Source organism: Mya arenaria, chromosome 5 (assembly GCF_026914265.1).
Source record: "Mya arenaria isolate MELC-2E11 chromosome 5, ASM2691426v1".
NCBI classification, from domain to species: domain Eukaryota; kingdom Metazoa; phylum Mollusca; class Bivalvia; order Myida; family Myidae; genus Mya; species Mya arenaria.
The window spans coordinates 32,886,026-32,898,756 of NC_069126.1; the positions used below are offsets into that span (position 1 = coordinate 32,886,026).

The 12,731-nt window shown below is 39.1% G+C and overlaps 1 protein-coding gene across 2 annotated transcripts; it reads left to right on the forward strand.

Annotated features, from left to right (window-relative positions):
• The first annotated feature begins 636 nt into the window (after positions 1–636).
• Positions 637–11,957, forward strand: LOC128233589 (alpha-glucosidase-like). 2 transcript variants are annotated; one of them, XM_052947329.1, is made up of 12 exons: positions 637–790; positions 1,326–1,443; positions 5,027–5,340; positions 5,580–5,792; positions 6,921–7,066; positions 7,481–7,606; positions 8,044–8,148; positions 8,909–9,021; positions 9,994–10,180; positions 10,360–10,626; positions 11,112–11,248; positions 11,559–11,957. In XM_052947329.1, exons 2-12 carry the CDS (start codon positions 1,337–1,339, stop codon positions 11,761–11,763), a joined length of 1,920 nt encoding a protein of 639 aa, XP_052803289.1. In that variant the 5' UTR covers positions 637–790; positions 1,326–1,336; the 3' UTR covers positions 11,764–11,957. The 2 variants fall into 2 exon arrangements, with proteins under 2 accessions (XP_052803289.1, XP_052803290.1); XM_052947330.1 differs by having other exon boundaries at positions 750–770.
• Positions 11,958–12,731: the final 774 nt, after the last annotated feature.

Below are 12,731 nucleotides of genomic sequence, written 5' to 3' on the forward strand. Positions count from 1 at the left end.
AAGTCTTTTTTTAACTTACATGTAATTCATTTTCTTAAATGTTTCCGTAGTCAAATGTATGGAAAAGTATAAGTGCTGTTAACGTCAAAGTGTATATTGAAATCAAAATAATGCGATGGAGTATTTAATATAGTTTCTATACATTATATCATATAAAGTGAGATACTTAACTTAAGAAAATGACTTAAGTTAGAAGATGACTTAAGTTAGAAAATGACTTAAGTTAGAAGATGACTTAAGATGTATTATGAATACCGGCCCTGTATTTAAACTTGTTAAGTCTAAATTCACATTTGTTCAAAAAGTGTAATCTGACGTACCAAACGTGCTGGGCAGAATACCACTTAAGAGGTCAGAATCGGGGGAGGGTGGGGGTAGGCAACCTCGTATCAAATATTTGTTTTAAATAGATCATATAAACGCATTTTCTTTTCTAAATTTATTCCCAAATAAATTTGCTATTTAATATTTTGTTATTTAATACATGTAATTTGAACAACAGTTACCGCTTGTAAACCTTGGTTTTATTCATTTATAAAACTAAAACACAGGTAAAGGTTTTAAATTCAGAACGTAGAGTTTTGGTGAATATATATGCACAGACACAGGTAATCTTCGTATGTAAATCAGCTATTTATCGAGTTGTTAAAGATAGAGGATCAGCCAGGCCTACCATATATCTACATGATTCAGAAGTAGGTTAAACCAACCTTGACAGGCGGTAAACACTAAAGAAGCCATTTTACGAGGGTTGGGTTTCATTTGTGCAGGTAAAGAGAATAAAATACAGGTAAGTTTTCTCTTCTTTTTTTTTGTATACGATTTTGTAATGTTTTGTGTGTTATTTTAAATTATAATTAAAGGCAAAATTTGCAAAATAATCACTATTTGTAATGAAACCGTATTAAGAATCAAGCATAAATATTCAGTTGAAAATTTTCATTTAGTGTCACCCTTTATCGATCTTGGTAAAATTCCAGGGGTGAATGCGAAAAGGTTCTATTTGCTTCTTTGTTTAATGTCACTTAGAACCTTTTCGCATATACCCTTCGAGTTGAATATCTAAACATTTTAACAAACAACGGCTTTTAATAAAACCATTTTCAGTGTGTAAGATACTTTTAATTTTAATTTATTTTCGAATTAAACTGATATTGTTATATTTATGTAGCATGTGCAGTATGAAAATAATAACTATATACCTCATAATTCTACCTTACGTATAATTTTAGGTTAACGATACTTAAAACAACTTCGACATTTTTTCTTAAATCCAAATCAGAGACACATTACCATGGAATAATATGAGTTTGTCTTTTATTTAGACACTGCAACTATGAGCGGAAGGTCGGGCGTGTATCTCGTGTCGGCCAAGCAGTCCGATACTGGGCACACATACGATAATTCGGGGTTTCAAGAGAAGGACCATAGCGTTGGATATAGGTACTTATATTCACTTTGACTTTTTAACTTATTGTAAACTTACCTTACTGAAGTATCTTCTTTGTCAAGCAATGCGATACGACTATTCGGTGTTTGGAGACACTGACAACACTATTGGATATAGGCAATCATTTCCACTAGGCTGATGTCTTTGTCTTTCTACTATATTGAAATCTAGTTTCCTTTTGATCTGGGTTCACATTGTGGCTTTATAAAAGTAATACAATGCCATTGGATTCTGGAAAGTTGTCTAGGCCAAACGGCACTATCAACAAATGGCCCGCGCATTAAAGCAGCACTCTCACAGATTGACCGTTTTGACATTTTATTTTGTCTTGGAATGAGCCATTTCCTGCGTGAATGCGTGGAAACCAGATATATGTAGTAATGAGTTGTTTTGCTTTTAAACATTTTTACCGATATAATAAATACAGTGTTAGCTGAAGGGTTATGGAAGTGTGCTGCACCCTTCTCTCCAGCATGTGCACTCTTCTGCCTCCATATAATGAAATTCTCTAGACCGTCAAATATTTCTATTGGATTGTTTAAAACTTATAATAAGATTATGATACACATTTCACATATCTGGCAGTTGAAACCTAATATCACTTAAACACAATTTCGAACATCTATATGTGTACAAGTCACGTTTCTAGGATAAATACCATACCCAGGTTCATAATCCCATTACTCTATTATTAATAAAATGTCATTCCCTTTTCTCTTTAAGATAAAAAAGATGCAAGTAAGGTTAAACAGAAAATGAATAGCTGTTCAATTAAATTATTTGCGTCATTAGCTTAAAAGCCTGAACATTACAATCAAACGACAACCAAAGCTTAGTACTTATGTTTCCTAGAATATGCTTTTAATGACACTGATGCGTAGATGCCTATTTCGAGATTTTCTGACATTGTTAAACAGCAGTAATTCATAGTTTTTTTATGCTGGATAGTTGGTAGGAGTGAACCCTTTGAAAAATCTGAAGATTTTTTTTACTTTAGTTTAAATGTCACTAAACTTTGTACAGGTCAAATGACACCAAAGCAGGAGTTCATTCCCATCAAATCACTGTGTTACAAACCTAACAAAGTATCAATTAGGGATATGCTTTTTTAATACACTCAGATGTACAAGATGAAATGAATAGTTATTTTTTTAGAATGGATATTCGACATAACCTGTATGCACTAGAACCAAATATATCTGAAAAAGAGGGATAGTTTCGAACTCACCCAGAAATTGAAAACCCCAAACTCAACATCTTTATTTTCCCCAACAACATTCATTAAACATATACAGGTATTGGTAACAAGAAAGAAAAAAAAAGCAGAAAACACTTTAACATTGAACAGTACACAATTGTAAAATATATTGGTATGCCACAACGGTGCTTGGTCTGCCGAAGCGGGGCGTGGTCTGCCGCAGCGGTGCTCAGTCTGCCGCAGCGGTGCTTAGTCTGCCGCAGCGGTGCGTGGTCTGTAACAGCGGTGCTTGGTCTGCCGCAGCGGTGCGTGGTCTGTAACAGCGGTGCTTAGTCTGCCGCAGCGGTGCGTGGTCTGTAACAGCGGTGCTTGGTCTGCCGCAGCGGTGCGTGGTCTGTAAAAGCGGGGCATGGTCTGCCGCAGTGGTGCATGGTCTGCCGAAGCAGTGCTTGGTCTGCCGAAGCGGTGCTTAGTCTGCCGCAGCGGTGCGTGGTCTGTAACAGCGGTGCATGTTCTGCCACAACGGTGCTTGGTCTGCCGCAGCGGTGCATGATCTGCCGCAGCGGTCCTTGTCTGCCGAAGCGGTGCTGGGTCTGCCGCAGCGGTGCATAGTCCGTCGCAGCGGTGCATGGTCTGCCGCAGCGGTGCATGGCCTGCCGCAGTGGTGCATGGTATGTCGCAGTGGTGCAAGGTCTGCCGCAGCGGTGCATAGTCTGCCGCAGCGGTGCATGGTTTGCCACAGCGGTACATGGCCTGCCGCAGTGATGCACGGTCTGTCACATAGGTGCATGGTCTGCGGCAGTAGTCTGTCGTAGCGGTGCATGGTCTGTCGCAGAAGTGCATGGTCTGCCGCAGCGGTGCACGGTCTGCCGCATTTTGGCATGGTCTGTCGCAGTGGTGCATGGCCTGCCGCAGCGGTGCATGGTCTGCCGCAGTGGTGCATGGTCTGTCGCAGCGGGGCATGGTCTGCCGCAGTGGTACATGGCCTGTCACAGCGTTGCATGGTCTGCCGCAGCGGTGCATGGTCTGTCGCAGTGGTGCATAGTCTGCCGCAGCGGTGCATGGTCTGTCGCAGTGGAGCATGGTCTGTCGCAGTGGTGCATGGTCTGTCGCAGCGGTGCATGGTCTGTCGCAGTGGAGCATGGTCTGTCGCAGTGGTGCATAGTCTGCCGCAGCGGTGCATGGTCTGTCGCAGTGGAGCATGGTCTGTCGCAGTGGAGCATGTTCTGTCGCAGTGGTGCATGGTCTGTCGCAGTGGTGCATGGTCTGTCGCAGTGGAACATGGTCTGCTGCAGCGGTGCATGGTCTGTCGCAGCGGTGCAAAACGTCTTTCCCAGAGGATTTACAAGAATTGGAATTTCAGTTTTCCTCATAATTCATACCTTTTCGGTGCATAGATGCATTGCATTTTGCTACGCTGCTTTTTTAGCATTTAACATAATTGTATATTATGTTTTAATGAACTCAATTTTGAGCACCATTTAAGATAAAAATAATTTATTTACCAAGAGTGATGAATCCCCCTGAACACATTTATATAAGGTGATCAACTGTTGCTACATATACTTTATATTCTCCACGAAGAAATATGAACATTAAATTTAAAATTAATATTTGTGTGTAGCCGATTGACAAAAAATGGAAGTGCTACTATTTCGCGTTTACACTCGGAGCTCTTCGAACATTTTTATCGAAAACAACCTAGGATGTTTGCCGGTACATCAGTAGAAGTAGTTCGTAAAAATTTGAATAATATTATTAATTAAATGTAGAATTTAAGCTTTTAATTGTAGATCTAAGTTTAAATTGATTCTTGCCAGTGAAGTGTATTATTGCAAACATAATTAAGATTCCAAAGAGTTTAGTCATTAAGTTTAACTGCTAAACGGAAATTACTACGCGATCTACTTGCAGTGTAGTGAAAATGTACCGACTTCTGACATTGTTAACCGTCCTTATACGTCTGAGGTTGACTTCAATAAAAATGACCGAGGTGTTCCGAATGCCGTGTTTAGTCCTTTTATATCATTTACTCCAGACTCTGCATTCCAAAATTGAACGCACTGCTCGACGTTTGAACAATTTAATGTGATAAGATAGGTTTTACATGAAGTTTTCAATTAAGAAACAAGTTGGTGAGTTGATAAGTTTAACTAGAAATGGAGTTAGAAACCAAAGCAAATGTAACTGAAACGTAGGTTGTCATTTTTCTTTTGTTTCTCGTTTAAAATCAGTTAATATCTGCAACAAAAAATAAATAAATTTATCATAATTCTGTTGTTTTTCACTAGAAGACGAAAAATTTAGTCAGTTTTCGAATCGCATTCCAGTTTAACTCTTAACTATTTTGGCCATGAACCTTGTATTCTTTATTTCAGCCCAACAAATGGGGTTAACATTCAGGACGCCCCTGGAGCTAAACCCATGCCAGAGAAGCCATACCGGGGCATGGGAAAGGAGGAACTACTTTACTTCTCCTCGCGGCCATTTTGGAGGCGACTGCGCATGGGATGTATTGCGATCGTTCTGATTGGCTGGTTGGCTCTCGTCATCACCGTGGTTGCGCTTGTGTTGGCGTATCCAAGGTGTCGCGAGCCCGACGCGCGCTCCTGGTATCAGAAGGAGGCTGTGTACAGGATCTACGTCCCTAGCTTCAAGGATAGTAATGGTGATGGAATTGGCGACTTAAAAGGTACATCGGGGGAATAAAATATATTTAAAATTTATTATACGTTTTCTAAGACACAGCTCCAGATTACAAAAATACGAATCCAACCAACAGAGACGGGAATCAATTTCGCTTAAAGCTATGCGTTAAAAGTCAGTTAATGTTATTATAATAGTTTGACATGTGTTTGCATTTCTAAGAGCCCGAATTGTTCACTCATTACCATTTATATTATCCACTCCATAAAATATCATGTCTCATAGGGGTCGAATCGAAACTTGACTACATCCAAGACCTCGGTTTCAACATATTTTCCCTGAGTCCGTTCTACAGTGGAGACGATACCGGAGCCTCAACTTTGGTTGCAGACTTCGGGGCAGGGAAAGATGAGACTATAGTCGACCATAAATCTGTCGGGGAGGTGTATGGAACACTTGCGGACTTTGACAGTTTGGTCGCCGCAGCTCACGATAAAGGTATGAACGGTATCAACCCAACTGAAAAGGGCATTGTTTAAATACCGTAGTTGCCTTTTTAAACGTGGCTATAAAATTACGTTCAATAGTTAACCCTTAAACTTTTTAAACCCAAATCACATTAAAGGAACGTTCTACGCCTAAATCATCGTACATATAAATCGCGGTCGTACATTCCGAATACATTTAGACAATTAATGATCAAACACGTTCGGTATGTATATACCCATTCGTAAGACGAATAATGAATATACTCAAAGAAAAAAACAAACATACATTGCTCTTGAATCACGTTTCTTTCCTCTCCTTCACACAAAAGCAAGCGTTCAACAGCAATCCGCGGTTTTAAGTCCATCCGACTTAATGATGAAGATCATTTATACCTTAGACTGGCCTTTTCCTGATTAACTCATAATAAATGACGGCAACCGGAAAAATGGCTGACGGCATCTGGTGTTTGTATTTTGTCGTCTGAAATAATCTCTCAGTTCTGCTCATTTTGAAAATGTTAGCAGTAGGATGACGTATATACTACGTGAGCTTGAAGTCATGACTCGTTATTAAGGAAAGGTCATTCTATATTTGAATAAAATCCCTTCATCTTTTACATTTATATATCTAGATACAAGCAAGGTATTTTGTCATGTTATATAACAAAACCACATGAATATTTGGTTTGCAAGTGTTTTCAAGATTCACAATTGCTACCATTTGTCTGTTAACCGATATTTTGTAGCATTCCATAAATTGTTTTAGTGATACAGTGAAAACAACCGGGGCAAACCCAGCACCCCATGATCCTATTGTATCATAAGGAATTTAGGATCGGTGCCTTAAACCCTAACAGGGGCACAGCTAGACTATAATTATTGTGCAGGCTCTATTTTCTGGAGAGGTTCGGAGGCAAGCTTCCCGTGTTTTTGTCCCGCTTCGGAGCGTTTTCTACTAAATCTTGGATCGAAGAACAACACATACATACAAACAACCTAAAAAGAACGCTAAATTGTCACGTGCCGACCACAGCCTATTGTTCTAACGTGGATCAGTGCAACTGTTTATCAATAGCAATATCAAAATTTAGTAATATTAAGAATTCCTTATCCATTCAAACGGTCGTTTCGCCCCCAGGTATGTACGTGGTTATAGACTTCGTCCCCAACCAGTCGAGCAAGAACCACCCGTGGTTCATGGACTCTGTGGCGAATAATCTGGGTACGAAACGAAATTACTACGTGTGGGCGGACGGCGATGTTGTGAACCCTCCTAACAATTGGGTAAGATTGTTGTATATTATTATGTACATGGTGAAACAATCAAATTTCAATATATGAATTAATCAAATTAACATATCGGATGATATAATAATATTCAATATATGAAAGTAAAACATGAACAGTGAATATATGAATGTTTAGCATGACTATAGCTATGGCTTCTATAAGATATAGCGAACATAGAACACTTCCGCTATATATTTGGTTAACACACGCATGAGTTTGAAGAAGCTGTTCACCTTTAAACAAGATAGGTGTAACTCTATAGCCATTTTTTATAAATACTAAATATAATTCATACGGCATACACTCCATATGCTACAAGTTAACGGTACTATTCTGGAGAATTTACGTAGTAGTATGAGATCAGCCGACAGAAACCATTGAACTTTGATGTTTTTGCCTTATTTTCAGAAAAGCCACTACGACGGATCAGCATGGACGCTTGATGCTACAAGAGGCCTGTACTACCTGCATCAGTACTCCTCAGATACCGCTGATCTTAATCTCCGTAGCGCCGCGCTTAGAGATGAACTAGAGGTACTCCTCTTACGAGAGTTGTGTACTGATTAGAGATGAACCAGAGGCACTCCTATTGCTAGAACTAATAGTTTTAGTCGCGTCTGTGTTTCGAATGTTCCCATGGCCATACCTCTATTGCCAGAGCTTTGGCACCATTTATGTCGAGGTCCTACATAACATTTGTACGGCTTGACTACAATATTTACATTGAGCATAGTCATCACCTTTCTCTAAGGTCGTCTTGGTAACGCCTTCTGTGTGTTTTGTTGAATTTTTGAAGAATAAACGTTTAGGGATCAGTAATGTTTACAATGCCAAAGCATTAGATATGTCAGTATTGAGTAAGTCATCAGTTCCCTTTATAACCTGTCAGTAATTGAAGCATATGATACATACGGTTGCTGTAGTTGTCTGTGTTAATAGATGTACTTTACATTACTCCTTCTTTTCCTCAGTCAATCCTGAAGTTTTGGTTGGATCGTGATGTGGACGGGTTTAACATCCGGCGTCCGGGATTCCTGTATGAGGACTTTGATCTTCGGAGTAACCCGGGATCAGGGGTACGGATGTTAGATGTTAATTTTATGTAAACGCTTGTGTGTTTACAAGTTAATGACTCGGTGATGTTTAATGTTAACTAAATGTTTTACCCACACTTGTGTATCAATAATATCTGATTAGTTTCTTTGCAAAAATGTGAGAAAAGGATCGTTTTATGTATCAAAGTCGAGTACAATTAGTTTGCTTTTGGCGAATCCGTTTTCACTGCATGCATTGTATACATGTTAATCACATCTAATACTTGGACGTTTGAGCGTTGTTTGACCTGACACGTTGAAACCCGATCGTATGGATCCAAGTAATTGAGGAACAGCCAGTTCCTATCCTGACAATACATAAAAAACACCGGTCAATTGTAACCACGACCCCCACCCCCAGGTCCGGGGCTATACCGGGGTTAGCCGGGAAAATGGGCCGTGTTTTTACCTTCCAGGTGGCCCCCGCAGTGCCGGATGAATGCGGTGGTTTTGTCTTCCCGCCAAAAACAGCGGGGAATTGTCCTTACAAATGGTCCCTAGGGTGCGGGGGCATTTGGCCGGGATTTAACTAGCAGTTCGTCCCCGCAGGGCGGGGATTTTACCCGGGCTTTGCTGGACCGAAAGTCTAAGTCCCCGCTATTCCCCGGACCTGAGGGGCCGTGGTTACAATTGACTGGTGCATAACATTAGTATTGGTGTGACTTAAGTAGTCCTCCGACATGATGTGATGTCATATATAAACCGAATGTCGGTACATTTAAATTTAATAATTCTCTTTCAGATCAACTACGCAGACTTTACACCCATGTATACAAGCGGCCAACCGGAAGTGTACGGACTGCTGGAGCAGTGGCGGATGTTGCTTCAAGCCCACAACAAGACCAACACCGAGAAGTAATACTGATCATTGTTTGAATTAATTTCTTCGTCTGTTGATTAATAATCGTTTGCTGTTCTAAAGGCATGGAGATGACGTCATAGTCTTTGTGAAGTTATCATCGTTGTGGCAAAAGTTTAACAATGGCTAAATTTAAAAAAAATGTGATATGTTAACAATGAAATAAGAAAACATACTTCAACGACAATAAACAATGGTACGTTGCACAACACTGTGTAAAAGTTGAGATTGAAAATGGACCTGTAAGCGTTTGCATGCACTTACAGCAGTTTTTTTAAATACGCATTCCCGCATTAAACTATTATATAGTCAAATGTTCGACATAGATCTGTTATTTATTTTTTCAAAGAAGAGGATCAATGTTTAAATGACCATTGTGGCGCTATTTATCATAAAGTGAAATTGGGTTTCTTATTTACAATAAAAGTTATTTTTAATTTCCCTTTCATGGTTTTCTCGTCCAGAATGACATTTGGTAGGATACATATCATGGAAAGCTTGCGTTTATTACTTAGAAATTAATTATCGTTGAAGCTTGTCAATCAAGTATCATTTTATACATTGTATTGAAATGGAAAATATCATTTTTAAACTAGCCCCTGGCAATTACTGATTGCAAATAGCGGTTATCAGTTTGGCACGAGCTTATAGCATTTCAGCCGTATTTTGAGTTTACGCAATCAACTTTAGTGTCAACGTTTTCTTTTAAGACTTTTTTTTAAAAAGATCAGAAAAATGAGGAGGAAACAAAGATTGACAAATAGCAATTGGGTTATATACAATAACAAAAAAGCAATTGGCAAAACTCATTGTCATGTCCGGACCGGGTTGCCTACTGAACCCCATTCTTTTGGACTGCTTTATTTCAAATTGAAGGCAAATTCAAATAAATATCAAGCAGTTTTATACAAAATAAATATATGTACAGAATGGTCCTAAGGTATTGCTTCATGATATTCCTTATTCAGACTCCTGATGGCGGACATAGATGGCGGTATGGATGTTACCCGTATGTACAGTTACTGTGACCGCTCCGGCGTTCAGATGCCGCTTAACGTGCTCCAGTCTAACAATGACTGTCGTGGCACGTGCCTGCGAACATACGTGGACATGTGGATGGAGGCGACGCCAAGCGGGAAGTGGGCAAGCTGGATGGTACGAGTTGCATATGATTTTCAGTATCTATCATATTTAGAGTTGTTGGTTTTGTTTTTGTTGTTGTTGTTTTTAAAAAGTATTTGATTCAAATCTCAATCGAGCTTACGATAACAACTTAACGCTTTTATTGCTTTGCTTTAAGGATTCAAGATTTTTTTGATTTTTGATTTTTTTAGGGCGGCGACGAGAACAAGGACCGATTGGCATCGAGTTTTAACTCAAGTTTCATAGACGCGTTCACTGTGGCGACATTCTTACTTCCTGGAACTCCTGTCCTCTACTACGGGGACGAACTCGGAGCTACGGGGTTGGACACATCTATGGGTGGAGCGAGGGTCAGCCACGCCCGGGCGATTATGCCATGGGATAATTCCACCCATGGGGGCTTCTGCGACAACTGCACGACCATGTGGACTGATGTCGCCCAAACTGTTGACAATTCAGTAAGTTATTTATACTTCTTGGTACAACAGCTGAACAAATTGTCGTGCGAGTTATAGAAATTTATTAACAACTAGGAAACGATGAAATGAGTGCGGAAGGACCATGTATATGGCGACTTGGTGCTACATATAAATTGAAACGAAAGTCTTTTTACCAGGGAAAATGTATTAAAATATCAAGGTTTTGCATGTTGTGAATTTAGAAGATGCTGCATTTAATCTTTAACGAACATAGTTCCATGATGTTTGGCTCCTTCAATTCTAAATTCCTGATAAGCCATATGAACCTAGTCTTAAAAATATTAAAGCTAAAAACCTTTTATCATAACATGATTATCAACGTTGTGGGGACTTTCGAGAGATTGGCTTAGTATAATTGACCAATTTTGAGGGCACATATTTCTCATTTCGTAGAGGAAAATTTGTGAAACAAATCACCTGAAATAACTAATAAAAGCATCTCCACCATTCCCTTGTTGTTTTAGCGAGGGGAACTCTCCGGTCTAATAAAGGATCTGATAGCCTTACGCGGTGAGCAGTCGTTCCGGGTGGGTGAATACGCTGCGGCGCTACGGGATGAGGCCGTGTTCTCATTTGTGCGAGAGTTTGATGGCGAATCTGGGTAATTACGTTTTAGATCAAATATAAAAAGTTGCATATATAACAGTGTATACAGATTGTTTTAATCGTACGAATATGCTATTGGTTGGAATAAATGCATTCTCTGTCTTTGATGCTTAGATATATATACTTTTATCAGGGTTGTTGCAAAATCAAGAAATTTTTAACCATTTTTTTTGTATTAATTGGAATATTACAAAGAAGTCAAACACGTTATCTTCAAACCTGCCCTTAAAAGCAGTTGGGAAAATGAATTATATTACAAACTGAATTTGTCGTTTTGTTATTTTGTACCTCCTTATGACTTTCAGATATCTTGTCGCCGTCAATTTAAGCCCCGACACCGTGACACGTGACTTTACAGGGTCACATCATACAATCGAGAGCGAGGCTACAGTGGCGCTCTCTCGAGGGTCAAGTTATGCGGTAGATGATGATGCCGACACCAGTAAACTAGAAATAGGACCGTATGGAGCAGTGGTCGTGTCCTGGGACTATGTTGCAAAGGAATTGTAGATTATGAACACTTTTGAAACACCAACTAACATCTAAAGTTAGGGTTTTCGTGACGGTAGAGCTGATAATTAGTTGATTTTACGACACTCGAAAATGACCACAAAGTTACAATTTCACACTTGTTTTTATAACGTTTATTTACTTTCTTGTTAATAAAGACAGCGAAGAACAACAAATTAAAACATTAATCAATTCTTAAGCTTTTCTTTTACCAAACATCAAACATTCTAAAACTTCTTATAAATGTTCACTGTCGTGACATGATATACGCTGATCAAACATGCGCTTTCATGCTGTTTACAGGTCTGATAAAAGATTGACAAAAACTTGAATGCCACCGTTAATAGATTCTTCTTTTATATGATAATATCATTAATCATCATGTTGTTGTTCCAGCCTGTTTTCCTCATAAATTTATAACCGGTTTTTCGCTATTTATCGTTTCAAATTTCTATTTGTATGAAGCAATTTAATTGACGTTGACAAACAACATGATGTTTACCATTATTTACTGATCAGATAACAAAACAAACCCACATTTTCAATTAATACCTCCATTTCCACTTACCTCCATACAATGCAAAACACATTTCGCTAAAGAGAAACATTGAACAAAACTCGTATTGCATTATATTAACGGGTATAAACAAAGAACACCGTTTATTCTAATACACAATAAAAATAAAAACAAATCTATTGCTTTTAGATCGTTTCTTCTGATCATCTGTATTTTAATATGTTTTAAAGGGACTAGACACAAGATGATACAACTGCAAGAAAGAAGAATATGAGTATCTCCCATGGCCGAGAGTGTAAGATATGTTCATCCCGACCCGAGCGTAGGGTAATTTGCGGAAACGAGGTTTACCTCGTTTACGCAAAACTCCCTGCGCGAGGGTTAGGATGAACCTATCTTACACGAGCCGCTATGGTAGATGCAATTTTTCCCACCTCAGTTAAACAAAATT